Raw genomic sequence first — 26,726 nt, forward strand, 5'->3', positions numbered from 1 at the left:
GGATTCTTAGATTACCCTCCTTGTTTTCTTTCAGTGAAGGGCCCCCTTCTTGGGCCAGCTGGAGGAGCTCTCCATTGACCTTATCCGAAAGAGCCTGGGCTCACAGCGGCAAGCCTTTTCTTCTGCTGCACTCCCCCAGCTTTTCTCTGTCACCATGTGGCTGAGCGTACACTGAGGGTTTTGTTCCAAGCCAGTCGGTATCCCCAGGGGCAGTATGAGCCAGAGTGAGTTCAGATGTTCTGGGTTATTGCCAGGGCCTTCAACAGGCAAGCCTACTTTGTGTTCTCTGTTGAGTGTAGCTATAAGGGGACTGAGGAATGTAAGGCAAAGGTCCTCCCCTCAGGGGTCTTGGGTTCTGCCTGGACAGACAGCTGCGGTATGGTGGATGTCAGCCCTTGTTGGAGAACACTCATAGGACTGATGTGGAGGAAGGATTCCCTTCTTTTACAAAAAAAGCAATAAAATTCTATTATTATAGGAACCCAGGCCTTAGCATAGTAGAATTAGTTTGCTGTCTAGAAATAATCATGGATTTTGAGAATGCTGGATGGAGATTATTGAGATTGGTAGGTTCCATTCAGTGTCACCCCACAGAGTTCCTCATCTGACTCTAAGAGTGATGCTTCCTGCCTGATCCTTCACTCCCAGATGAGTGGTTGAAGCCATTCTTTTAATATCCTGCATGGGAATTCTGTGTGGATTCCTAATAGTTTCTGTTACTCATTAAACAGAAAAATTATGTTGCTTGTTTCCTTGAGTTATTACAGTTATCAATTCTTCAGCTATTTGTTACATGAAATTAATTTTCAGGTCATATAGATAATTATTACAGATATTATTTTGAGCAGATACCATTGGTTCATTTTTGCTCCTATGTGGTTTATTAAATAGAGACTCCTTGGAGTTGGGGACCTGTCTGTAGTGAATTTTCGCTTTTTCCAGTTGACATTTAGGGCTCAGGGTGTTGTTCCAACTCTTCATGGATGCGTATGCTCTGGTGTCATTGTCGTCCCTAACAGCTTCTATTCTCAGTGCTGATCCTGCATGTGGAATAGTTAAAGATGCCTCCCACTCCTTACCTTGGCAAAGGCATACCTCCATTACTGCTGTGAATGTGGGGACTGAGTTATGTAAGATGTAGTATCTGGTGTCTCTTTGTTTCATAGCCAAATGTGAGTGGCTGAGGGAGGAACGTTTGTGATTTCTTCCTAGTTCCTGGCCTAGACCCATAACCCTACCCCAAAAGGTGATCGCCACAGTGCAGCAGTCAGGGGCTTCAGCTTAGCTGAAGCTTACTGTTGAAATTGCCCTCTCTCCACCAAAATTGAGTTTCTCAGAAGACTGAAAGCAGTTAGCTGCTTTTCCTTTTTTAAAATGAAAGTTTAAGAATAAGAATAAGTGGCTATATCTTCTTGTTTTTTCGTTAGAGACCTTTATATAGGCAGTGCTGGGAGGTAAGGGAGGCTTCACTAACAGGCAACCTGTCTGCATACATGTGTTATACACCACAGTTATTTAATCCCAGCTTGGCTGATGTGACCACTCAGCACAGAATATATGGTGTATGGGCATTCATTGTAATGTTAGGTCAACTTTGCCTTGAAAACTCTTAGGGGAGGCAGGAAATGCACATTAATCTGAACATGGCTAATTGAGAAGATTAGATGCTATTCCGGGATTGAGTTCGGGGGATGGCAGAGCGCCTGGGTGGAGAGCTCCACTTGGAAATGAGCTAGTCTGTTCGTCAGTTGTTGTTTTCCACGGCACTGGGCAAGACATTACGCCCTCCTCACCTTGCTTTATTTAACTATAAAGTTGGGATACAAAGTGCCCACCCACCTTGCACATGGCTTGTTTTTAGATGAAAAGATCAAACCTACATCCTGGACAGTGCATTGATGATTGTGACATTGACATTTAGTTGGTGCTCTAGGTTTAAGCTTGGTAAAAACAGATACTTCCTCTGTTTTATTCATTGATTTATATATTGCATGACTTACGTAAGATCCATAATAAATATTTACTGAATACTGAATGAAGTTACACTTCAGTGGAAAAAGTTAGTTGGATAAAGTTACCAAAAAACTTTAGTAGTCGTTTGATACAGTGCATGTGTTAACTACAGATTAGTCTTTTGCTTATTAAGCAGGCCAACGAGATCTGATTTTTTACTTTGAGTTAGCCTGCAGTGTGTGGTATTTTATATGTTTAAATAATTCTAAAAATACTTTATAAAATTTTCTTTAGGAAGTTTATGTGAATGTAGCCAAGATCATAATATTTTTTAGGCATTATTATGTTCCACTTTGAATTTTCTATATCACTGACTTATAGCAAAGATAAATGATGGCCTAGTCTTATGTAAACATCCCAGAGAAAGCAGCTCATAGGAAAAGTGCCTTTGGATGTGATGGTTTGTTTCTGTGTGAAGCAGTGGTTGTTTTCTCTCTAGGTTTTTTGTGGCGTCTTGAGTTAAGCCTGCCAGATTGAGTCTTTCTGTAGTTTCTTTTCCTCTGTGCCCTCTTTGTTCATTCCCTGTAGAAAGGTCAGTACCACTTGCTTACCGCTTTGTGACTTGAGTGTTGTGTGGAATAATGAAGTGAAGACCTTGGAAGTTTGTTGCTAAGTATTTTCTGCTTATAGAGTGAGGAGCCACATCTTAGATAATGGAAAGCACAGCAGAGATGGTTCTTTGAAGAGTCGTTCCTTTTTGTCAGTTAGTTGTTCTCCCCGTCGGGAGTTGGGTGCCTCAGTGCCCTTCTTATACAGTGATCCCGGGTCAAGAAAAGTTGATGAGAACAAGGGAATTTTGCCATTTGCAAGAATGTGAATGGACTGGGAGGGTACTTTGCTAAGTGAAGTAAGTCAGAGAAAGACAGATTCTGTGTGATCTCACTTATATGTGGTATCTTAAAAAAAGAAAGCAAGCTAGTGAATATAATAAAAAAGAAGCAGAGAACAAATTAGTTGCTATCAGTGAAGGGAGGGGCAAGATAGGGGTAGAGGCTTAAGAGGAACAAACTATTATGTACACAATAAGGTACAGGGATATCTTGTACAGTACAATATACTTAACATTCTATGATAACTATAGATGGAGTGTAAACTTAAAAATTAGGAATCACTGTATTGTACACCTGTGTCTTGTATAATATTGTACATCACCTATACTTCAATTTAAAAAAGGTTTCCAAAAAAAGGAGGAGGGTTGAGTTATTGATTTGATGCCAGAGTACTCTTTTGAAGGCCACACCTTCCCCACTTCTATTTTTAAAATAAAGGTCTTGGTCACTTGGTTGCTATCCATACATATTGTGATAAACTGTAATGGGGTAATGGACTTCCTCCATGCTGTGTTTGAAGTAAGCCACCAGTAATAAATATGTGTGCAAGGACTAAATGTCCTTTTTGCATGAAGTTTCTAATTTAAGAGTGGGATGAAGTCACTTGGCCCTGAGTGTGATGGTCAGTCAGATGCAGCTTTGCGGGAACCTGCCATGCTTGTCCCCACCCTCACCCCAGTTATGGGACAGTCATGTTGAAAGTTATTTTGAATCCCACAACATTTTCACATGATACATGTCAGTTCTTAAGTGGGAGAAGTGGTGACACAAGTGAAAATCAGAGTGCAGCTTTGGGAATAAGTAATCTCAGGGCGTCTTATTGGCCCCATTTACCCAGCTTCTGAGTGGTGGGTTTTCACTCATGATTGACAGTCATTGTAGGCTTCATGGGATTTAAAGTTTTAATGGTTCATGATCATTGTGTGATTGGGTAATTCATTTTCTCCTAATGTATTTGGATTTTTAGGACTCTGTGTAGGAAATCATTGAAGAAGTTTAATTATGCTTACTTCCATAAAATACTTAACTAAAAATGTTATTTTACTAAACCTGCTCTGTATATGTGAAATTTTTTCAATGCAGAAAACTCTGGGTATTCTGTTTTTTGTTTTTAAATAGGAGCTTAAGGAAGTTTGAGACAATTTGATGTTTGTAGAGAGCTACTGTGCTAGAGTACTGGTAAATAGCTGTCTTTCCAACTCTTTCTTAGAAGTGGAAATTTGTAATTAGTGTATATGTGGATGTTTGCTTTAAGGGCCAACTCAAGATTATACAAGAAAAAACTCATTGGAAGAATTGAAAAAAATTAGGACAACTGAGATACTATCAGTGTTTTTTGATTCATAAATGAGAGTAATGAAATGCTTTGAAATGATGCTTTTATAAAAATGTTTTGATAATTACTTGACCTTTGCATATTAGATAATGCCAACATGCTTAGAAATGCTTTACTAAGGTGTTTTTTGCTTAAAACACTTGATTTGAATGAATAGGGATTTGAGTGGTTTGATTAATTCCTAGTGTAAGAGATTAATAAGAATTTCAGTTTTTCAAAAATGTTGATTTGTTGCTTACATTAAAAATTCTTGAAGTATTTTACATCCTAGTGCCCAGTTGAATCTTTGATTTGAAATTTGCAGTGTTGGTATGGGCAGGAGGAAGGTGTATGGTAGAGATGATTATGGCTACTAACACTTGATGTTCACAGAGGTCATTTATATAGTGTCCCCAGGGCAGTATGAATCAGAGACTGACTGCCCAGAAAGCATACTGTGTGGGAGCCCAGGGACCTCTGGAGGGTCATCTGAAGAGTAAGAAAAACATCATGATAAAGACACTCCCCGTATTAGTTCTTTTTCTTGGGATTTGTCCTGTTGTTTGTTTTCAGAGACATTTAAAAATAATAAGTAGTTAATGGAGCATATTAAAATCTTGGACTATAAGAAGCTGTTAGGGATTCTTTTCTTCTTGAAAGGAATTATGCGTAATAGGACTCCCTAAAAATGATTTAAAATGAAAAGTTTGCTTACCTGTAATTTCTAAGCGGTTTTAAGAACTGAGATTTGCTTAAGTATTTGGATTTTATGGGTTTTTTTAGTTCATTAAAAACTACATGGAATTGGATTGGTTACATTTTTGGAAATGTTATATACTCCCTAGAGTATTCGAAAAAGGAACATGTTCAAACTATTACCTGAGCTATCTTTGTGATACTTACCAGGACTGTGCTGGCTTTCAGAAGTTGCTCCCTAATCTTTCGTTGGTTTTAAATGTTTCTTGCGGGGCGGGGGGAAAGAAAGGCATATGTATGATATGCACCAAACTGGTTTGGCTCCTAAAAGGCATAATGTCTTTCTTGAACTTTATGCTCCAGCCTGTTCATTATACTCACCCTGTGGGCATTGTGAGCAAACTCAAGCTTGTTTGAAGGGTGTTGTCTTTTTCGCTGGTGTTAAGCCTCTGTCTTCAGCTTTACAAAATGAAACTAGGACTTTGAGAAAATGGTAGGATCTCTCTTGAGGCCCCCCATTCCCCCATACCTTGAACATTTCCTTATGAAGTATGTGTCTTATGCCTCTAACACCTGTCCTTAAAAAACTCTTCTGAAAGCTCAGTTGGTCCGCTTGTGGTTCATTTTATAGTTGTGTTTATCTGACACCGTTGCATTTTTGTTTCTATTATAAGCAAAGCATGCCACTGTCACTGCGCTTTGACACTGTGTCACATCTTAACTTGGTTATTTCGAGGGGCACACACCATACTGCCTTACGACAGGCCCACACGAAAGCGTGGAGCCAGAGGGTCATACGTTTGTTCACGCTGGAGTGAGAAACAGCTTTCATGGATGTACAAAGCTTAACTTGAGCGGTAGAACAGATTCTCTGAGATTCTGGAGACCGTCTGCTAAAGGATTTGTGCAGAAACCCGCTGTGTGCTGCGTGCCCCTAATAACCAGGGTCTGAGGGGACATCAGGCATGTTAACTGAAGACTGTTTTCTCTTTTAGGTCCACAACTCCCAGGCCTGTTGCAGATCTCCAACTCCTGCTTTGTGTGACCCCCCAGCATGCTCTCTGCCGGTGGCATCACAGCCACCACAGCATCTTTCTGAAGCCGGGCGAGGGCCTGTAGGGGTAAGGAGAATCCCGTTTTTAAAAGCTATCAATATTTTATATCCCATAGGGTATAAAATAGGATCATTGCCTCCCTCCCCAGAGCCCCTTTAAAAATGTGCTGTATTGTCTGTGTTTTTAAAGGAGTAACAAGTACATGCACAGAGGAAGCAAATACGGGACTTGCCTTACCCCTCTAGGACAGTTCCAGATGCTGGGGGGTGGTGGTGTAGGGGACTCTGGCACCAGCAGAGAGCACGCTGGGCTGCTGCAAGGAGCAGGAGCTGGCAATCAGCAGCGAGTATGGATGTTGGCAACTGAAATGGGGGAAAAAGGGGTAAGTGGGCCCACGTATGGAGTGTGCCATTCCCCAGGATCCCTGGGACTTGTGGCCCATGGCACTGAACTGTGTGGGGTGCTGCCCTCCTGGGGGATGTTTGGTAGAGTGTTGTGCAGAGGTAGCTGGGCTTTTCTGCAATGCCAGATATAGAATCAGTGTGTGACAGGCTCGGGTTGGCGTGGTTCTCTCAGCTGTGCCCCTGAAATCCTCTGTTCCTTGGTGGTGATGCGGGGCCTGCTGTGAGGCAGAGCAGGATGAAATGTCTTTAGCGCTGTATCCCTTGGAGCACAGGGCCTGGTGTTAGTGGTCCACAAGGGTTATTTTTGTGTCTTACCGTCTCTGAGAGCTATGTGTACACATATGTGTTCGTTTTCCTTCCTTAATGAGGATTTAATGCTAAAGTTTTCTGAAAGACTGGTGTTTCTTGTTCTGATTGACTGCTGTTAATCACTAAAGAAGTTTGAGACCCGTCTTTCTCCTGTTTTATGATCTCACCAGGGGGCTTATACTCATGCTCAATTAGAAGATAACAAGAGAATAGTCACCACACGTACTCACACGATTCAGGATACTGGCACTATGTAGTGACTCATTCAGTTTCCCTGTAGAATATTATTACCTTGAGACTCAGAGAAGAGAGCACTCCAAATGGGCTGTAGCAGCACATGGGAAAGCTTTGGGAAGGAAGGTAGGTATTGAGGAGCAGGGTGTGTTTCTGATACACTGCTAACATGGGGTAGGGAGAGTGGAGGAGCCCTGCACGTGTGCATGCCAGCCTATCCCTATAAGCAGCCAGCCTGTCCCTATAAGCAGCCAGCCTGTCCCTATAAGCAGCCAGCCTGTCCCCATAAGCAGCCAGCCTGTCCCTATAAGCAGCCAGCCTGTCCCTATAAGCAGCCAGCCTGTCCCTATAAGCAGCCAGCCTGTCCCCATAAGCAGCCAGCCTGTCCCTATAAGCAGCCAGCCTGTCCCTATAAGCAGCATAGGCATTGGGCCTGGTGAAGCGAGAGCTGTGAGAAGACTGCAGAACGTCAAAGAAGAGCACAGGTTAGTGGGTCCTGGGAAGCAGACATGGGGATGTGAAATGGGGCCGGATTGTAGCAGGTTAGAAAAGGCAAGATTTTATATGCTGGGCCAAAGAGAGTCTTTGCAGGCTTTTTCATTCCAGGCAAGCTGATCACTGCTTAAGAAGATTCATTGGGTAGCAGTGTGGAGAGGGGAAAAGACTGTGAAAGTTCCAATTAGGAGGCTAGGGCTGTCATCCTTGCATGAAATGAAGAGGACCAAGACAATGGAGATGGGGTATAAATAATTGTAATAAAATCAAGAATAATTGTCACAACAACATTTTCATGTTTAGATAGTTGCTACTGTAATTTATCAAGAATTAGACCAGAGAAAAGGTTCACATTATGGAAGCCTTGAAATTCCTGATATATAATAGTCAATCACAATGGAAGATAAAACCCAGTGTAGTGGATAAAAATCTAATTTTAATCCCTGGAGAGATATTGGCATCTTAACGAACAAATTAGCAGTCCCTTCTTGCCTGTTTCAGAAGCTCCAGCCTTTACCAATTACCATCTTGTTTGTTTATGTGTGTGTGTGTATGAAATGGTTTTTATCTTTTAGACCAATACTATATTCTCTAATCAGTGTGGATGTCATTGTTAGACTGTTTCATTTATTGCAATACTAACTAGGATTTGCTGAATGGATTTAAGGTTTTGCCCATAATAACATTGATTTTTGGTAAACTTTTTTTTATTAGCATTAGTGATGCCTAGTATTGATTTATTTAATTTTTTAGCAGTAAAAATATTATGTCCACCAGGAATTTAATTAAGTCCATGATCGGTGGTACACTCAGATACCATCCTGTGGAAGCTGGAGAAGATTCTGTAGTAAGATGACAGATCTTTTTTCAGTCAAGACAACATTGTGTAAAGCTAACGTATTGATTGTTCTTTAACAACGCTTCATGCTGCCAAAGTCATTTGAGCTGGATCTGAATCGGATCCAGTTGGCAAAGCTCCCCTCCATGTGTGGAGCTCTCATAAATTCTGCAGGCCCACAGATCTGATACACTGTAATGAGAGAGCTGCTGGGAGAAAAAATTGATTACAGGGCTGCAGACAATATCATTAATGTTTCCTGCCATGATACACCAGATGTCTTCTCTAATAGACTGTTTTTGTTAATTTAGTTTTTATAGGATAGCATTGATTGCATCATAATTTAACTTTTCTTTGTATATTCAGGTATCTGTGATCTCTGATGGCATCAACTCATATAAGGTTTAATTTTTATTAATTTTTATCTGTTCATTTTAAAAGCATCTGTGTCAGAAAGGCAACATTTTTACTCATTCCTGAGACTCGGTTAGCTTGGATGCCTTCTAGCAAAAAGTACTGATTTACTGGTAGTGGGTAGGGAGGGAGGTGAGAAGTCAAAGGAAGCATTGTCCAGATCCTCCCCAGACTGGGCAGATTTATCTGGACCCCTAGCTGCTCCCCATATCGGGGTTTAATTTGCGTGACAAAGGCTCTGTCCAGAGCAGAGAGGGGCAGCCATTTAAAGGGGACTTGAATGCATGCTCATGTCCACTGTGGTAGGTGTGGCTCTGCAGGCTGGAGTGCTTGTCAGGCATACCTGTCCTCTCCTCACTGGAAGTTCAGTGCTCCCTATTGGGATATTTAGTTACTTAGGATTTTTATTCTTTACTCTTACCTTTTTGTGCATTTACGACCTCTGTGGAGTAGCTAACAGATATTGTTACAAATATGACCATGTTTTGATAGTGGGTCGAGCTATTTTATGTCATTAAAAAAATATTCACAGCAGTTTTATTCACAACAGAAAAATACTGGAAGCAGCCTAAATGTTCTTTGATGGGTGAATGATCAAACCAAGTCATTATTATTTTTTTAGCTACTAGTTTTGTTTTTGGCACATTATCCTTCAGAGAACAGATTTTTGTCTTGATGAGTTCCTGTGTAACATGGACACGTTAACTAACCATCTGACCCTTAGTTTTCTCACTCATAAATGGGTATGCTACTACCACTGATCGCAAAGGGCTGTTGCAAAGGTGATTAAAATAATTCATTAAATTGCTTTGCATGATGTCGAGCATATGATAAGCATTCATTAAGCAGTATCTCTTATTACATAGAGTTTTATTGTACAAATTCAGGTTTAAATAATTGATTGGTTTTTTGGATATTCTTAATCTAAAGTCCCTAGGTCCCTAGATGGTTTTGTTGAGTTTAAGAGGGTCTGTGAACTTCCTGAAATTGCTTGCAAAGTCTTACACACACATGTATTTTCCTGGAGAGAGTTTATATTTTTCAACTATGAATGATAATCAGTAGATTCCTAAAATTTAAAAATTAAGTTTAAAAACTGCTATTCTCTAAAGTCTCTTGAGGTATGGGTCACTTGAAACCTCAAATTAGGAAAGTAACCTTTAAAATGACATAAAAATTGAAAATTTTTCTTTAATTGAGGCTGTTTTCCAAATAAAGACTATAATTAAAACCCCAAAAGATAAACAAACAACCCGCAAACCAGCTAACTGTTTGCTAAGGAGGCAAGCTAACATGGGGCAGTCACTGTGTGCCGAGGCACTGCTGCTCTGTTTATGTGGCTTTCGCCATATGGTCTCCACAACAGGCGCTTCACATACTTGCGATTTGGGGTACCATCTAATAATTAAAAGTAAATATTTATCATAAAATGCTGTTTTAAAAGTAAAGCCAGTGGAGGAGATGCAAGAGTCACAAGTTCCGTCCCTCAGTTGGAAAGATTCCCTGGAGTAGGAAATGGCAACCCACTCCAGTCTTCTTGCCTGGGAATTTCCATGGACAAGAGGAGCCTGTGGGGCTGCAGTCCTTGAGGTCACCAAAGACTCAGACACGACTGAGGGCCTGAGCACACAATTGCATTTCTTAGCTGCTTGATGCTTATAAAGAGTTGTCGTCTGGTTGCTTGTTTTGCCCTCTAGGAGGTTTTGAGGATATCCTGCTTTTGCAGAGTTTACTGTAGTTTCTCCATTTGCCTTCAAGTGGCTCAGAGGTTAAAGCATCTGCCTGCAATGTGGGAGACTTGGGTTCAATCCCTGGGTGGGGAAGGTCCTCTGGAGAAGCAAATGGTAACCCACTCCAGTACTCTTGCCTGGAAAATCCCATGGACGGAGGAGCCTGGTGGGCTATAGTCCACAGGGTCGCAAAGACTCGGACACGACTGAGAGACTTCACTTTCACTTTCACTTTCACGCCCCAAATAAGCCTTTCATGTTTGACTGTGGTAAAAGTGTTAAAACCAGATTTTCGGAAAAAATGCCAGTACAGATGCTATATTAATTTGGGGATTAGTCCATCTACCCTGAATGAAAGATGATTACTAGCTGTCAAATTTTAATGTAACAAGTTTAAAAAATTCTTAAAACACCCAGTTGACCAGCGTTAGTGAGCACATACCCACCTCCAGGTGAATTCCTCTCCTTTGAAGCTGTTATTTCCACGCCCTGCTCTTCCTTAGAAGCTGCAGGACAGCTACTTTGTTCTTAAGGCTATCTTCCATATACTCATCTGCTCCTTTTATACAAAAGAGGCCTCAAGCCACAGTTTCAGAACATATATTTGAATAGCCTCAGAATTTAAAATACTTCCACTGTTTAAGCAGTCTTTGCTACCGTAGATTTGTATGAAATGTAATGGTTACTTTTAAGTTTTATTGAGCTCTCCCTTCTTTCAGGGATAATGCATCACCCTTGGTTACTTACAGGCACTGTGAGACCCTTTAACTTCTTTAAAGGGCTATTTTATGCCGTTTGAAAAACGTATAAGCAAATATGTGGTGTGCCCAGGCTTTACAAGTTCTCCGGAAGCAGTTTTACTGCGAGACGTTTCAGGACGTGGAGGTAAAGCGTGCAGTTTGTCTAGCTTAACTTTGTTTGTAGTGTTATCCCTCATTTTAGGAGAACATAGTATTTTTAGTGACAGCGTTTCAAATAAATGTCAGGGTCTTCAGCTTTTCTAAGTGCCTGGTGTGAGGATTAAGTAACTCACCTAAGGTTAATCAGTCCTTTCCAGAATCTGAAAATTGTTATGCCTAACTCCTCTGAGTTAGCATTTTCTGTTTTTATCTTTGATCTCCTGTTGTACTGTTAGATCGAATGGCAGATGCTTACCATTTTTTCCTTTTTTTATTCCTTGTAAATAGACTTTATTTTTCAGAGCAGTTTTAGGATCACAGCAAAATTTGAGTGGGAGGTACAGAGATTTTCCATATACCTCCTACCCAATATGTGAATGCATGCATGTGTGCTAAGTCACTTCAGTTGTGTTCAACTCTTTGCAACCCCATGGACTGTAGCTGCCAGGCTCCTCTGTCCATGGGATTCTCCAGGCAAGAATACTGGAGTAGGTTGCCATGCCCTCCTCCAGAGGATCCTCTTGACCTAGGGATCAAACCTGCATCTCTATGTCTGCTCTGTTGACAGGCAGGTTCTTTACCACTCGTGCCACCTGGCAAGACCCATACGTGAATAACCTCCCCCATTAGCAGTACTCCCACCAGAGTGGCACATGTGTTACAGTCAGTGAGTCTCCACATCATTATCATCCAAAGTGCACAGTTAGCTTTAGGTTCACTTTTAGTGTGTCATGCATTCTTTGAGTTTGGACAGATTTCCAGTGCCGTGTATCCACTGTCACAGCTTCACAGAGTAGTTTTACTCCCCTGACAGCCCTCTGTGCTTCGCCTCTTCAGCTCTCCCTTTCCTCCTAACCCCTGGCAACCACTGATCTCTATGCTCTCTCCTTAGTTTTGCCTTTTCCAGAATGTCATATGGTTGGAATCATGCAGGATGTAGCCTTTTCATGTTTGCTCCTTTCATTTAGAAGTATACACTCAAGATTCCTTCATGTAAAGACATGAAAAGTCATGCATAACAGTTTCTTTTTCACAACAAACAAAATTCCATTGTTTGGATGGACCGCAGTTTATTTATCCTTTTATCTACTGAAAAAGATGACATCCTTCTTCCAAGTTTTAGCAGTTATGAATAAAGCTGCTCTAGCAGCAGGGTATTGTGTGGACATAAATTTTCAACTCCTTCGGGAGCCTAATTGCAGGATTGTATGGCAAGAGTGTGTTCGATTTTCTGAGAAACAACCACACTGTTTTTCAAAGTAGCCATATGAGTCTGCATTCCTAGCAGCAATGAATGTAGGGTTCCTGTTGCTCCACATCCTCAGCAACATTTGGTGATGTTGATCTGGATTTTGGCCATTCCGTTAGGTGTGTTAGTGGTATCTCACTGTTGTTTAAGTTGGCATTTTCTTGATGACATACAGTGTGGAGTATCTTTTGTTAGGCTGTCTGGTCTGTTTTGAAATCATGCTGTTTATTTTTTATTGTTGAGTGTTCAGAGTTCTTTGTGTTTCCCAGGTGGCGCTACTGGTGAAGAACCCTTCTGCCAGTGCAGGAGACATAAGAGACTTGGGTTTGATCCTTGGGTCAGGAAGATCCCCTGGAGGAGGGCATCACAGCCCACTCCAGTATTCTTGCCTGTAGGATCCCATGGGCAGAGGAGCCTGGTGGGCTACAGTCCATGGGGTCACAAAGAGTTTGACACAACTGAAGTGACTTAACACACACGCAGGAGTTCTTTGTGTATTCTGGATAACAGTTCTGAGACGTGTCTTTTGTAGTCTGTGGCTTGTATTTTTCTTGTCTTGACAGTGTCTTTTAGAGAGCAGAGTTTTTTTGTTTGTTTGTTTGTTTTTTTTAATCTATCAGTTCTTTCCTTCATGGGTTGTGCCTTTACTGTTGAATCTAGGAAGTGATCTTCTAACCCAAGGTCATCTAAATTTAGTTCTGTGTTTTCTTCTTCTAGGATTTTATAGTTTGCATTTCACATTTAGGTTTGTTACCCATTTTGAGTTGATTTTTGTGTCTAGGTTATTATTTTTTGGGCATATGTATGTCCAGTTGTTTAGTACCATTTGTTGAAAAAAATTTTCTTTTCTCTATTGCATTGCTTTTGCACCTTTGTTAAGCATCAGTTGTTGACTATATTTATGTAGATCTGTTTCTGGGATTGCTAATCTATTACATTGCTCTAAATTGAGAGTAAAATGCAGACATCTTGACTGTTTACTCCTAAAGACTTAGGTGTGTATTCTTTTTGTAAGGACGAGGACATTTGTTTATATAGCGACTGTATCGTTATCAAAATCAGAAAATCTGACAGCAATACAATACTGAGTGAATCTATAGACAGTCACATTTTGCTGTGCATCCCAATAATGCCCTCTACAGCAATTTGCTTTTCTGGCCTAATATCCAGACCAGCATTACAAATCTATTTAACGTGTCTCTGTAGTCTCCTTTAATCTGAAACAGTTCCTTAGTCTTTCTTTGCCTTTCATGACATTGACATGTTTTTAAAGAGTCCAGCTCAGTTTTCCATAGTTCCTTGCTTCCTAGTTATTAGATTTCGGTTATGCGTTAATTTTGGCAGAGCTGTCTATATTGTGCTCTGAGTCCCTTACATCAGAGGACAGATGATGCTACTCTGTCACATTGTTGGTAATGGGAACTCTGATCACGTGGGTGAGTTACTAACTTTCCCTTTGTAAATAAGAAGCAATTTACAGGGAGAAACTTTGAGACCTTGTAAATATCCTGTGTGTGTGTGTGCCCGGTTGTTCAGTCCTGTCCAACTTTTGTGGCCCCATGGACTGTAGCCCACCAGGCTCCTCTGTCCTTGGAATTTTCCAGGCAAGAATTTTGGAGCAGGTTGCCAGGGACTTCCCAGGTGGCGCCATGGTAAAGAATTGCCTTGCCAATGCAGGAGATGCAAGAGACATGGGTTTGATAATCTGGGTTAGAAAGATTGCATGCAGTAAATGTCCTGTTTGCCATCAAATTTTCACCCACTAATATTAACATCTCCCCTGGGGTAGGAAATGGCAACCCACTCCAGTATTCTTGCCTTGAAGATTCCATGGACAGAAGAGCCTGGTGAGCTACCGTCTGTGGGGTTGAAAAGAGTTGGACATGACTGAGCATGCACATGCATGCAGTATTAGCACCTATTTTAGTTTTTGCCCAAATCATTGTGGTGATTATGGAATGGACTCTTACTCTCTTTTCCCTCAAACTCTGTCATTGAAAAATACATCAGAATTTACCTATCATTAACTCAGACATGGGATTTTTGAGTAAAGTGAAAGGAAGAAAAGGAGAGAGTAAGGAAGTTGGAAGGGAGAGGAGGAAGCCCTCAGAACATTTGAGCCCTTAGGGTCTTTCCATTTTTAGCAATACAAGGACTTTATGAATTTTCATTATTTTTGTAGAAAGAGGAAAAACCTGTGATGGTATTTTGTTCCAGTTTTTACACTCCAGAAGAGAGGAAAGCTGCTTAGAAGTAATATATCATGGCCGTGATTTTATATATATATATAGTGTGTGTTGAAATAATGGTGTTGGTTTGATTCATGTTGGCAGCATTTACTAGTGATCAAATTACTTTCTCTCTCTGCACCTTGGTTTCCTCACTTGTAAAGCCAGAATATTACTTCAGTAGTTCTGGAGCGAGGCCCAGGAATGCACAGTTTTTCCAGGCACTCTCCAGGATATTGTGATGGGCAGCCAGCTTTAGCACATGGAAATCTGCCCCCAGTGACTGCTGTGGACGCACAGCTGATGGTGTCCTGTGTAGGATGCAGAACTTCTGGTGCAGTTCCAGGGGCCCTTAGTGTTTCTTAAACTTCAGTGTTTTATGCTCTTAAAATTTTGTTTTTGTGGTTCTCCCATATTACTTAATTTCCTACCTCCCCCAGCACACAAATTATATCCCTAAAGCAACATTAAAGGACAATTTATAAATAAATTCAAACCAAAGTTAGAAAACCAGTGAATTTCTAACTGCCAATATTAATTTGATAGAAGTAGTTTGATGGTATTATTATTTGATGGTATTTTGCTGAAATGGAACAGCCACTTGTGACATAAATTTGTTACTGATTGCTTGTTGCCCAGATTATTGGGGGCTAGGGGATGGTGTATGACATTTAGATTACTGGGTTCCTTGTGGTGACTCAATTTTTCTCTTGTGAAAAACCTGTTTTAAGTCTTAAAGTGTAGCTGCCATGTTGTGACTTTGCCCTTACCTGGCACCACTGTGGCATGTTAGGTTTATTTTATTGACATACTTAGCTTGTGATAGTTATACTAGTACTGCTTAGTTTTCTTGGGAGGGAAGGTTGTTTGTATTCGACACTTTACTTTTTTCCCTTTAATTTTTAGATAATTTTAGATATACAAATAAGTATCATTAATATTAATAGTAAAATTAGCACATACAACCTTTACCTAGATTTATCTATTAATAGTATACCTCTGTTTTTTAAAATTAATTTTTATTGGTGTATTAGTTACTTTACAATGTTGTGTAGTTTCTACTGTACAGCAAAGTGACAACTGTATGTATACATATATTTCGTCTTTTTTGGATTTCCTTCCCATTTGAGTCACCACAGAGCACTGAGTAGAGTTCCCGGTGCTCTACAGAAATTTCTTATTAGTTATCTATTTTATGCATAAGTGTATATTTGCCAGTTCAATTCATAAGTGTATATTTGCCCAGTCTCCCAATTCAACCCACTCCCCAGTGGAACTACTTAGTTTTTAATTGTATGTAAACATTCAGAGTCAAAATCATGTTAAAAAGTTTAAGGTACACATTGAAATGAAAATGAATTAGCCCTGTCCTGCTTCCAGCTTCCCCTCTCTTGCTCCTCTCTGAGAGAGTCAGTCAGGTAGTGTCCCTGACACCATGTGGGGCTTCTCTGTGTGTCCAGTGTCCCCAAGGGATCTATGGGAAACTGGCTCCGGGACCCGCCTCAGACGCCAGCATCCTGGACACTCAGATCCCATCATCAGCCCTTTGTATCCACGATTCCACAGCCTTAGACATGGAGGACTGACTGTATGTCTTTTGATCAAGTCCTGCATATGCATGGATCCACACAGTTCAGTACAGTTCATACCCTTGTTGTTCAAGGGTCAACTGCGTAATCAGTTGGTTCGGCACTCAGTCAAGGGGCCGTCAGCAATTCCCTGGCAGTCCAGTGGTTAGGACTTCTGCTGTGGAGAACACGGTTCAGTCCCTGGTCAGCAAACTAGGATGCCACAAGCTGAGCAGTGTGGCGGCTGCCCACTTTGGCCCCCAATCCCTCAATCAAAGGGTTGTGTTGCACTCATCTTTTTGTTTACAGTGCTCAGAGCAGTTCTTGGCTCCAGGGAGCTTCTTAACCATTGAATTAATACTTTGTTTCGTTTATAAGATAGGACAAAAACACATTAGGCTTCCTTATTGGCTCTGATGGTGAAAAAGTCTGCCTGCCATTACTAAGATGTAGGCTTGATCCCTGGGTTGGGAAGTTCCCCTGAAGGAGGAAATGGCAACTCCTCCAGTAATCTTGCCTGAGAAATCCCATGGGCAGAAGAGCCTGGCGAACTTCAGTCCGTGGGGTCGCAAAGAGCTGGACACGACTGAGAGACTAAGCATACATATTACTATTATATTTTATCAGATAAATAGAGACATAAAAAGGAATATATTAAATGTGACTGAATGGGAACATTGATATGAAGTGTAGTATTTAATACACTCAAGAGACTGGCACTAGGCAGGGAAACATTGTTTACATGCTTGTATTTTTTAGAAGCAAGTGACTTTTGGGAATCTTTCTGCTTTGTTTGCCGCTTCCCCTAAAAAAAAGAGAGAGTTGTGGGACCAGGAGAGTATTCCTGGGTATAGTTTTAGTGATTAGATATCAGTATACAGCTCAAGTTTAACTTCTTTGCTCACCTGCTCTAATTCTCATGGGCGTTGCATATAGCACACACCTTTACACAGGTGTGTATCAGGTTTTCAGCTAACATAGGATGAGGCTGTTTTATTCTGTTTTTATTTGGTGTCTGATCTATGACGCTGGCTTTGGCTCTTTGAATCTTCATTAGAGGAGAGCTTCCCTTATAGCTCAGCTGGTAAAGAATCCACCTGCAGTGCGGGAAACCTGGGTTTGATACCTGGGTTGGGAAGATCCCCTGGAGAATGGAAAGGCTACCCACTCCAGTATTCTGGCCTGGAGAATTCCAGGGACTATACAGTCCATGGGGTCACAAAGAGTCAGACATGACTGAGCAACTTTCACACTTTGACTACTGTGATCTTACAACAGAAAAGGGATTCATTGCTGCAGATAGGGAGGCGTTGTTGTTTTTGGGTTGCTGTAGGCTGAAGTCCATGGGGTCGCTAAGAGTCGGGCACGACTGAGCGACTTCACTTTCACTTTTCTCTTTCATGCATTGGAGAAGGAAATGGCAACCCACTCTGGTATTCTTGCCTGGAGAATCCCAGGGACAGGGGAGCCTGGTGGGCTGCCGTATACGGGATCTCACAGAGTCAGACACAACTGAAGCGACTTAACAGCAGCAGCCCTTGGTTCTAGCCTCTTGACACCGCTGCCCTTCCTTGAGGCCCTAATGGAATGGAGCCTGCTGCTGCTGCACTGCCCCAGGGCCTTGTAACAATTTACAGTTTGGATGGAAAGCAGAAAGACCTAAAAAGGCAGCTGTAAAATGCCTTGGGGTCCCCTAATGGAAGATGTGTGTGGTGACCTTGGATGGCTGCAGCCCTTAGGATCACAGTGCCTTGATCCAGAGAATCCTGGAGAGGTGCTTTGGTATCATATCCACTCTGGCTCCCAGGCTAACACCCAGAGTGGAAGGTAGGGCTCGCTATCCATAGCAACACAGTTAAAGCTGAGTGGTGTTAGGGGAGCCCTGGGATATATTATAACTGGAATGTGGGACATTCTTTCTGAGATAAGAACAGTTGGATTTGTACTTCAATAGGAAATTGCCAGCTTGTTTTCAGTCTAAATTTTGTTTTGGTTTTGAATATTTTCCTGGCACATAAAGATGCAGGAATACCCTTAAATGTAGCATTACCACTAAATTTATTATTTGGTTAAATTTTCCTGGAAGTTTAGGGACTTTATGTCCTTCTGTGTTGGAATGGGGACATAGGGGTTGATACCTATACCGCTTCCTTCTGGTTTTTCCTTCTGTTAGTAGCATCTTGGATGTATTAAAATGTCTACAGACGTCCAGACATCAGTACACTAACCATGATGATTGAATATCAGTCTCTTCTTAAGAGATTTAGCAAATTTGTTTCCAAGATCAGAATTCACAAAGATACCTGATGCACTGTTAAAATTATTTTAAAGAAAAACAGTTGGCAGATGATGATAGTTACGCTTAATCTGTAAACTTGAAATGCTGCTATGTGTCCTGTGGGTTAAGTGGGGAAGACACATCCATGAGACTAGGAATTCTCTAGAAATGGATGAGGAGTGACAGAAAATACAGGGGTGACAGTTTAAGGATTGCATCACAGAAAAGGGACTGTGATTAAATTCCCTGATGTCATCCCTGAGCTGAATGGCTAAAGATAACACTCTCTCCTTCTGTTTGTTAAAGACAAGAATCAATACTCACTCCTTGATGGGCTAAATCCTTAAAAAATAGCCCTTCCGATAATTTTTCATTATCTGGGATTTGCCTCTGCTGGTGATTTGCTGGCGACATAGGGGTATTTATTTGGTAGGCATTTTGTGTGAAAATTATTCCGTTGGTGGTGGAGCCCTTTGGATAATTCCCTTCCACTTTACAGTGCTCTTGAATAGATTTGTGATTTCCTTCTGCCTAAGTGGTTTTGTGTCTTTTGGAGTTATTAAACAAAGTGGTGGGGATATATTCACATGTATTCAAAACCTTGTTTGTTCTGTTTTCTCTTCTGTAGCTGTGGGCAGGTGGTTCGCGGATTGTTTCAGTGATAACCTTAGCAAACGGCAAATGCCTCTAGCTTGTTAGGTCAGCCTGACACATTGATTAATGTATGCTGAATTTTGTATTCTTCCCTTATGAAGAAAATTATATAAGAAATTGACTTTTTAGAGGTAGTTTACTGAGCCATCAGGGAAGCCTTTTTAATGAGAAGGGGGATATTAATTATTAGGTGGCTGACAACCAACCAACCATCTGAAAACAAAGTGGTGGAAAAGAATGCAGCCCCATATTGTGAGCTTCAGGGAGAGAAAAAAGAAACTAGCCCTGGTTAGTGCTGGCAGTGTCCCTGGTCCCAGGATCATGCAAAGGCCAGGGCATGAGGCAGAGCTCTCATGGGTGGCCCTTTGCCATATCCAGCAGACTGGGTTGCTGATGCAGCTTCGTCCTGTGGATGCACAAGAGGACTGACTGTTCCATTGAACTCGTGTGTAGGGTTGGAACCTGGGTGAAGTTCGTTGCCTTCTGCCTTTCTGCAGTCTGTCTGAGAGGAGATAAGACTCTGTTTCAGTTTCTCAAAATTGGTGGTTTTGAAAAACCACAGTATATTTTGGTTTTAAATATTTTTATTTAATATTTATATTAAATATATTTATATTCTCTTGGTGGAGACAGAACCGTTTATAAAGATTTTTTATTCAGTCTCAGAGCCTGGTTAGCCGGATGAAGCCATGTTGAGAGAGGTTAGTCCTTGTTGCAGAATTGTGAGCTAAGGCAAAGGAACACCTGTAACAGTCACAACTCTATGTCCCTGGAAAAACAGATCAGATTAGAGAATCCCTTTATCTGTGTGGAAGGGAGAGGGTTGAGAGGTGAGGGAAGCTAATGAGGAAAGTCTGGAAAGAGAGAGAGCATGAAAGTACATGACTGGCCTCAGTGACAGGATGGGGAGTGGCTGCTGTGCATGGCACCCGGCCTCAGGGGGCGCACGGCTGCCCTGGAGAGGCTCCTCTGCAGGAAAGCTCATGGGTCCAGTGGATGCAGGCTGCCTCCTGGGGGTCATCTCTCCCTCCTGGCCATGACGGCCCAGCCCCCCAGCTCCCCAGGTGTCTGTGCTGCAGGGCAGGGCAGGGGTGCCTTCCAGGTGCCACCTGTCATGCTGCCGGCAACCGCTCTCCTGCTGGTGGTTAATTATTTTCTCTTCTGTGCCGTCTCTTCTCCTGCCATCATCTTGTATTGTGCTGCTTTTTTGTGTCATTGATTTTCTGTTTCCTGGACGAGGTTCACAGCTCTAGCTTCTGTCCATTCGGTTCTGGTTGAGTGAGTAAGTACAGGGCATGGGTGGTAGTCTGTCCAAGAGCCTAAGAGATGGGGGGCTAGGCTGATTCTCTGTCCACTGGCCGACCCTAGTGAGGAAGCCTGCAGAGTACGCCCTGTGTCCTGTCATCTCGAGAACACAGGCTAGGTTTTCAGCTCGCTTTATGAAGCTGTCTTGAGTGCAGTTGAAATTCTTCTGAGCATGTTGCTTTCTCCGGAAGAAAGAAAGACATTGCTCTTTTATGTTTGGGGAGAAAGGCCAAAGTGCTGAGACCCAGACAATTTCTGGTCTTATTTCTTGGTTGGATGAAAAGTTGCCTTTCTGCTTTTCTTGAGGAAATGTCATTATCTTAACAGTGATTGGTGAACACAAGGCAGTTAGTTGAGCAGAGGAATGGGTTCTTTTGGAATATGGACTAGAAAACCATCAGCAGGATGGGTCATTTAAAAAAAAAAGGATTGATCATTAAAAAAAAAAAAATCCACTGAAATGTTTGTTTACAAAATTACAGTGTAACTCCTTTGCTCTGCAGACCCGGTTGTTGTCCTGGTCATGTTGGCTGACTGTGTGCTGTAAAATATAACTGACTGAGAAGTGGTGTGCTGCAGGCCTTAGTGCTTTCCTCTGACAGTAACCTTGTAACAGTGAGATTTCAGGCAAAATGCCTTTGTATCTAAATCTTTTCGTCATGGAATTTTAGCACGCTGGTTTTTATTCTACCCAGTTTTTTAGTTCTGTGCATTTTTTCTGCCCATTGGCTTATTGTTTGGGTTATCATCTTAGGTATCTAGTTTAACAAGAAGCAACATGAAAGTCATTGAAAATTCAAATGCCTGTTTAAAAATGAGCAACGGTGGAAATTAAATGGTTACGAGCTTGGTATTTTAGCTCCTCATGGAAGCAGTGAGAGGTGAAACTTGGTTAGCTTTCCCTTTCCAGTGATGCATGGCCCTGGACATCTGTTGAGTTTAATAATGCTTTTGACCTTTGGGGTCCTGAACTTGATATTTCTCCTAGGTCTTTGGGGGAGGGGGTTGGTGCTAAAGTACTGTCACATACTCTGTCATCATTGTTTCCATAGATACATCATTCCAAATGAAAAATCTCGGAGGCTTGTTAATTCATTAGAGAAATTTGTTTTCTTATTCAAATTGGGTTTTCTCTGCAAGGGAGATAAACTACAGTGTGGCTCACTAGCTTTCTAAGGCACAGGCTGGTTTGTGTCTGGGATACTGGTTGGAGACATTTTGTGCTTGGGTCAGCTTTTTTTCTGGGCAAATTTTACATCTCACAAACTAAAACTACATATTTATACACACAGGTGTTTATGAAAAAGAGGCTCAGTTCCCAGAGAAGTGCATCATCTTATTTTGTGTTACTGCTTAGGTAGCTGACTAGTAACATTATTACTTACTGACAGGTGCTTTTTGCTCCCAGGGATGGCAAGCTTTCTCAGTAAAATGCTAGATAAGAAATGTTTTTGGTTTTGTCTTCTCTGTGGCCTCTGCTCATACTGGTCACAGACCGTCTGTGACAGTGTTGCTGTGTTCCAGTAAAGCTTTGTTTACAGACATAGGTGGGCTGGATAATCGCCTGTGCGCCTGTCGTTTGCTGACCCCTGTTGTTGTTTAGTCACTCAGTGGTGTCCGACTGTTTTTGACCCCCATGGACCATAGCCCACTAGACTCCTCTGTCCATGGTATTTCCCAGGCAAGAATACTGGAGTGGGTTACCATTTTCTTCTCTGGGGATCTTACCTACCCAGGGATCAACCTCATTGGCAGGTGGATGCTTTAATCCTGAGCCACCAAAGTATTTTCTCTGTGGCCTCAGGACTATGTAAGGGGCGTGTGGTTTGCTGAGTTAGTGGGCAATTCCTTTTTTCTTTCCTCTGTTATTTTGAACTGGTGAATATGTTATTTATTTAATTTCTCTCTATAACTTCCTCCCCCTGCCCCCATCCTGACCTTAATGATTTTTGTAGAGTACACTAATAGGTATTCCTAGCAAGAACTCATTCTCACTAATGATCCTGGAGGATTTTTGCAGTATATTTACATACAAGGAACAATTAAACATTTTTTTCAGCTTGTTTCTTCTTTGGTAATTAGCTTATATCTGTAGAGAAATTTTGAAAGGGTAAATGTACATAATAAAAGAAGTTGAAGTTCATGTCCTAATTTTTCTTGTGTGTCTTTTTTGGTTAATTTTTTAAATTAAAAGATACTGTAGCAAAATATTAGGACAGCAGAAAAACCTTTCTATCCCTACTTAATAAAAAATAGCACTTCTGTTTGATTTAGTATTTAACAGATAAATATTGATATGGGCAAATACTTTAATATTTGTTGCTAATGAAACAAAACATTTGAAAGCCACATAGACAAAGGAAATTTACCCAAATAAAATGTAGTCCACAGTCACAGATGACATGTCTGATCCTAGCCATTAGCTTTTAAATATGCTTTTGCTCACAAGGCATCCTGGGAAGTGAGTGGGGATGGCTATGTGCCAATCTTTCTTCACCATTGAAGAACAGCTGGAAACTCATCTGATTGACAATGGATTTTGCAAGTCTAGTTTATATTAAAGGACAGTATTGTTATTATCATAAGTATGGAAACTGTTTTTAAGAAACATTATTAATTATTGACAGATTCTGTTCATATCCAGATAGAATATTAGGGTTTCAAATTTTATTTGAGACTAGGGTTTGAAGATTTATGTCATAGCCTAAACAAATCTGCTGTGTGTTTATTTGTTCTTAGTTGCTACAGTGCTGGCTTTGTTGTTGTTCAGTCACCAAGTTGTGTCCAACTCTTTGTGACCCCGCGGACTGCAACATGCCAGGCTAAATTATTATAAAATTGTCTGTGACTTCTGCACGTGCCCTGCCCCCCCATATCTCTTTTTCATATACACTTTGTTATAGATGAATTGGTACACTCTCACCACAGCCATTAAATCTGTCTTCACTAGTTGACTGTAGTGTTTTTGCTGTATCTTACTACCCAGTGTCATACATACTTTATGTAATTTGTCGTGAATACACATTCCTGCTCATTTCTTTTGCTTGTGATTATGACTAAGTGTTAATAATTTTACTTTGCTGAGAGGTAGATTGCTCTTACAGAAAGAGTAACCAGCTGGCTTCTGTTTTCAACTCTGCTATCAGTGCTTCATGGGTGTGTTACTTTAGGCAAGCTGTTTAATATTTTAGAACATAAGTTTCCATCTGTCTGTCAAATTGAGGTAATAACTTTGTCTTGCTTACTTCACAGTCGGGTTATTCTCTTGTGAGAACAGGAGGTAACATAGCACTCTGGAAGTTTTGTGGTAGTCTACAAATGTAGGAGAATCTGTCGACTGGCTGTATGTAATGAAAACCCAGATCATAGCAGTAAAAAGCCTGTATTCTTCTGTGAAACCAGGTCCTGGATGTGCGTGCAGGGTTGAGAGTGGCCGCGATCGCCACTGGCTAGTTCCCACTGTCTGCACTGTTGTCCTTGGTGTGTGGTTTCCATTCTCAGGGTTTCCTGGCGGTCGCAGGTGGCCATTGCAACTACTGCGGTCAGATCCATGTTCTCTGTCAGTGTGACTCAAATCATAGGCCACGGACTGAAGTGTTTGTTCCTAGTCCACCATGTATTAAGTGCAGAAAATAACCATTCAGAAACTTTAGAGCCATTTCACATCGCCACACCATTTTATTTATGTTTTATCAAAGTGTCACCCTGCAGTGGGTTGGGAGAAACGTTCTCCACTCTGGCCAGGCACGGAGAGAGGAGGGCCCATCAGAGCTGATCTAGTGCCACTGCCTGATGACTTCAGTTTGTGCAGGTCTTCAAGGGAGGCAGTTACTGGTTCTGACTGTGCTCCAGTAACACAGGAGTTCTGTTAGTAAGCAAACAGGAAGAGTGGAGGCTGAGTTAGGCAAGTCTGAAACTGTAGCACCATTCAACACAGTATCACATCCACAGATGCACTCAGTTCCCAAGTAGCAGTGACCCCCAGATGTCATTTCTGGGGATTAGGAGAATTAATGCATATCTCAGATGCGAAAACATATCAAGGATGCCAAAAGCAGAGTACAGTGACATAACAGATTATATAGTGATCAACTGTAGAAAAGAACACTTGCAACAGATTTTAAATTTACTTATATTTTCATAACTTAGAACTAAATTTGTGAACTTAATTATGTGTAGTTACAGTTTATCTTAAACCAACATGAATTATCTTCTTGCAAATATGATTGTTTGATTCTCCTAGGATAAGATACAGAAGTAGGACTCTTTACAAAGATGACTTTTTAAAGGTATCTTTTTGTTGGTTTGGAATTGGCGTGATCCTCTTTCATATGTTGTAGTGCATACCAGTGTGTGTGTGTGTGTGTGTGTGTGTATGTATATATGCAGATGCACACAAGAAGTTGTAGGGGGGTTTATTTGTTTTTAATTTTAAAAGTTTAAAAAATTACTTGGCCATGCTGCGTGGCATGTAGGATCTTAGTTCCCCAACCAGGGATTAAACCTGTGCCCCCTGCAGTAGAAGCATGGAGTCTTAACCACTGGACCACCAGAAAAGTCCAAGTAGGGAAGGCTTTAAAAGTCAATTAGGGCTTCCCTGATAGCTCAGTTGGTAAAGAATCTGCTTGCAATGCAGGAGACCCTGGTTCGATTCTTTGGGCGGGAAGATCCGCTGGAGAAGGGATAGGCTACCCACTCCAGTATTCTGGCCTGGAGAGTTGGACATGACTGAGTGACTGTCACTTTCACTTTATTAGAATGAAGTGGCTTGTTATTTAGTTGAATTTTGTTTGTGTTTTCCAACTTTAATTTCATTGTCCTCTTTCATTGAGAAGAGGAAGTATGGAAAATGTCTTCACTATGAATGTGATGCTTCATGTTGGCATTGCAGTATTTCTTCCTTTTATAAAAGTCTGTGTTTCCTTCCAGTGAATTAAGTCCTCTTATTGTGTAGCATTTGCTACTAAGCACATTTCCAGGAAGGGATTTAAAAAAGAATGATAGCTGCATCTTTAAGAGAAAATCAGAGTTCTTACCTGCAGTTGTTTGTGAGAGGTGCGAGGCATAAGTGAATGTCTTTAAAGTAGCTAAAAAGCTATGTGTTTGCCATGGTTTGTGTGCATTGCTGAGAAGGTGCCACATGATGGAACCCCGGCTGTTGGTCTTAGGAGGACGTGTCCTAATGAATCCATGGATTTGGGATTGGCTTTTACAGATAGTGTGTGGTAGAAGGGAGAAGACCGTGGGTTCAAGGCAGAGAAAGTTTCCACTGATGGGTTGTTGGCTTAGAGCGCTTCTCGTCAGGTAGGTACTTTTCAGTCACAGCAGCTGGATTTGAACATGGTAAGATGATGGACGAGGTCCCTTCATTGACTGGTAGAAACAGTTTTGCATCAAAAACTGGTGATTGTGCTTGGCTTTTCATCCAAAGGGGTTACTTGGCATTTTTGTTTGTCCTTTAATCAGTGAAGATAGTGCTAATGGTGGATTTGCTGTTACTGTCAGCGAGGAAGCTTGCCTTGGTCACAGATAGTCAATGGCTGCTGGGAAGGTCAGGGCTTCTCTTGCTTTCAGACCATCTGTTGTTTTGACCATTCTGTTTGAAGCATATGTACCTTTTCCTCTTGTTTTATCCCAGAAAAGCCTCTTCACACCACCAAGTTATTCACAGAGAAGAACTTGCCTTAACTGCCATCACAGGTGTCTTGATCTTTGCTTTCTTGCTGCCCTGAGGAAGTGGGGACAAGACATGGTGGCTCTGATGGCAGCGCCGCGGGGCGCTCTTGCAGCCCTCTCTTCAGCTCTCAGTGGGAAGAGGTCTGCTGGCTTCCTCCTTTGTAGAGAACAAACATTTGGGAAGCTCCACTCAAGCCCTCACATCTGAGATAGCTGAATGACTTGCTGTTGCTCCGGACACTGACAGAACAATACCGTTGAGTCTGGGTGGTTTGGAGAGTAATTGGTTGGCAACTCTTTCTACTCAGCAGTTCTTCCACTGTTCCAGAAAAAGAAACTGCTGGAGTCTTCTGGGTGAGCATGTGGTTGGTGGGAGGGAGGCAGGGAGTGTGAGTCAGCCCGGCTGAGGAGGCTGCAGGAACGGAAGTCAAGGAACCTTAGAGGCTGACTCAGTTAAGGGGAGAAAATGCAATTTGAGGACTAGACTTTCCAGACCAGCAAATTGACAGTGTGTTTACCCTGTTGCCTGAAATCAT

General features: G+C 41.5%; 1 protein-coding gene across 2 annotated transcripts in view; it reads left to right on the top strand.

Annotated features, from left to right (window-relative positions):
• The window catches only part of RERE (arginine-glutamic acid dipeptide repeats), a 263,855-nt gene that overhangs the window by 34,695 nt on the left and 202,434 nt on the right, over nucleotides 1-26,726 (top strand). Inside the window, exon 3 of one of the 2 annotated variants that reach the window (XM_068986550.1) lies at nucleotides 5,850-5,975. The exons of the other annotated variant lie outside the window; for it this stretch is intronic. Within the exon in view, the coding sequence (XP_068842651.1) occupies nucleotides 5,850-5,975 (126 nt within the window). The remainder of the gene's footprint in view (nucleotides 1-5,849; nucleotides 5,976-26,726) is intronic. 2 annotated transcript variants of the gene reach the window in all.

This window comes from Capricornis sumatraensis, chromosome 14 (genome assembly GCF_032405125.1).
Source record: "Capricornis sumatraensis isolate serow.1 chromosome 14, serow.2, whole genome shotgun sequence".
Taxonomy (NCBI): Eukaryota; Metazoa; Chordata; class Mammalia; order Artiodactyla; family Bovidae; genus Capricornis; species Capricornis sumatraensis.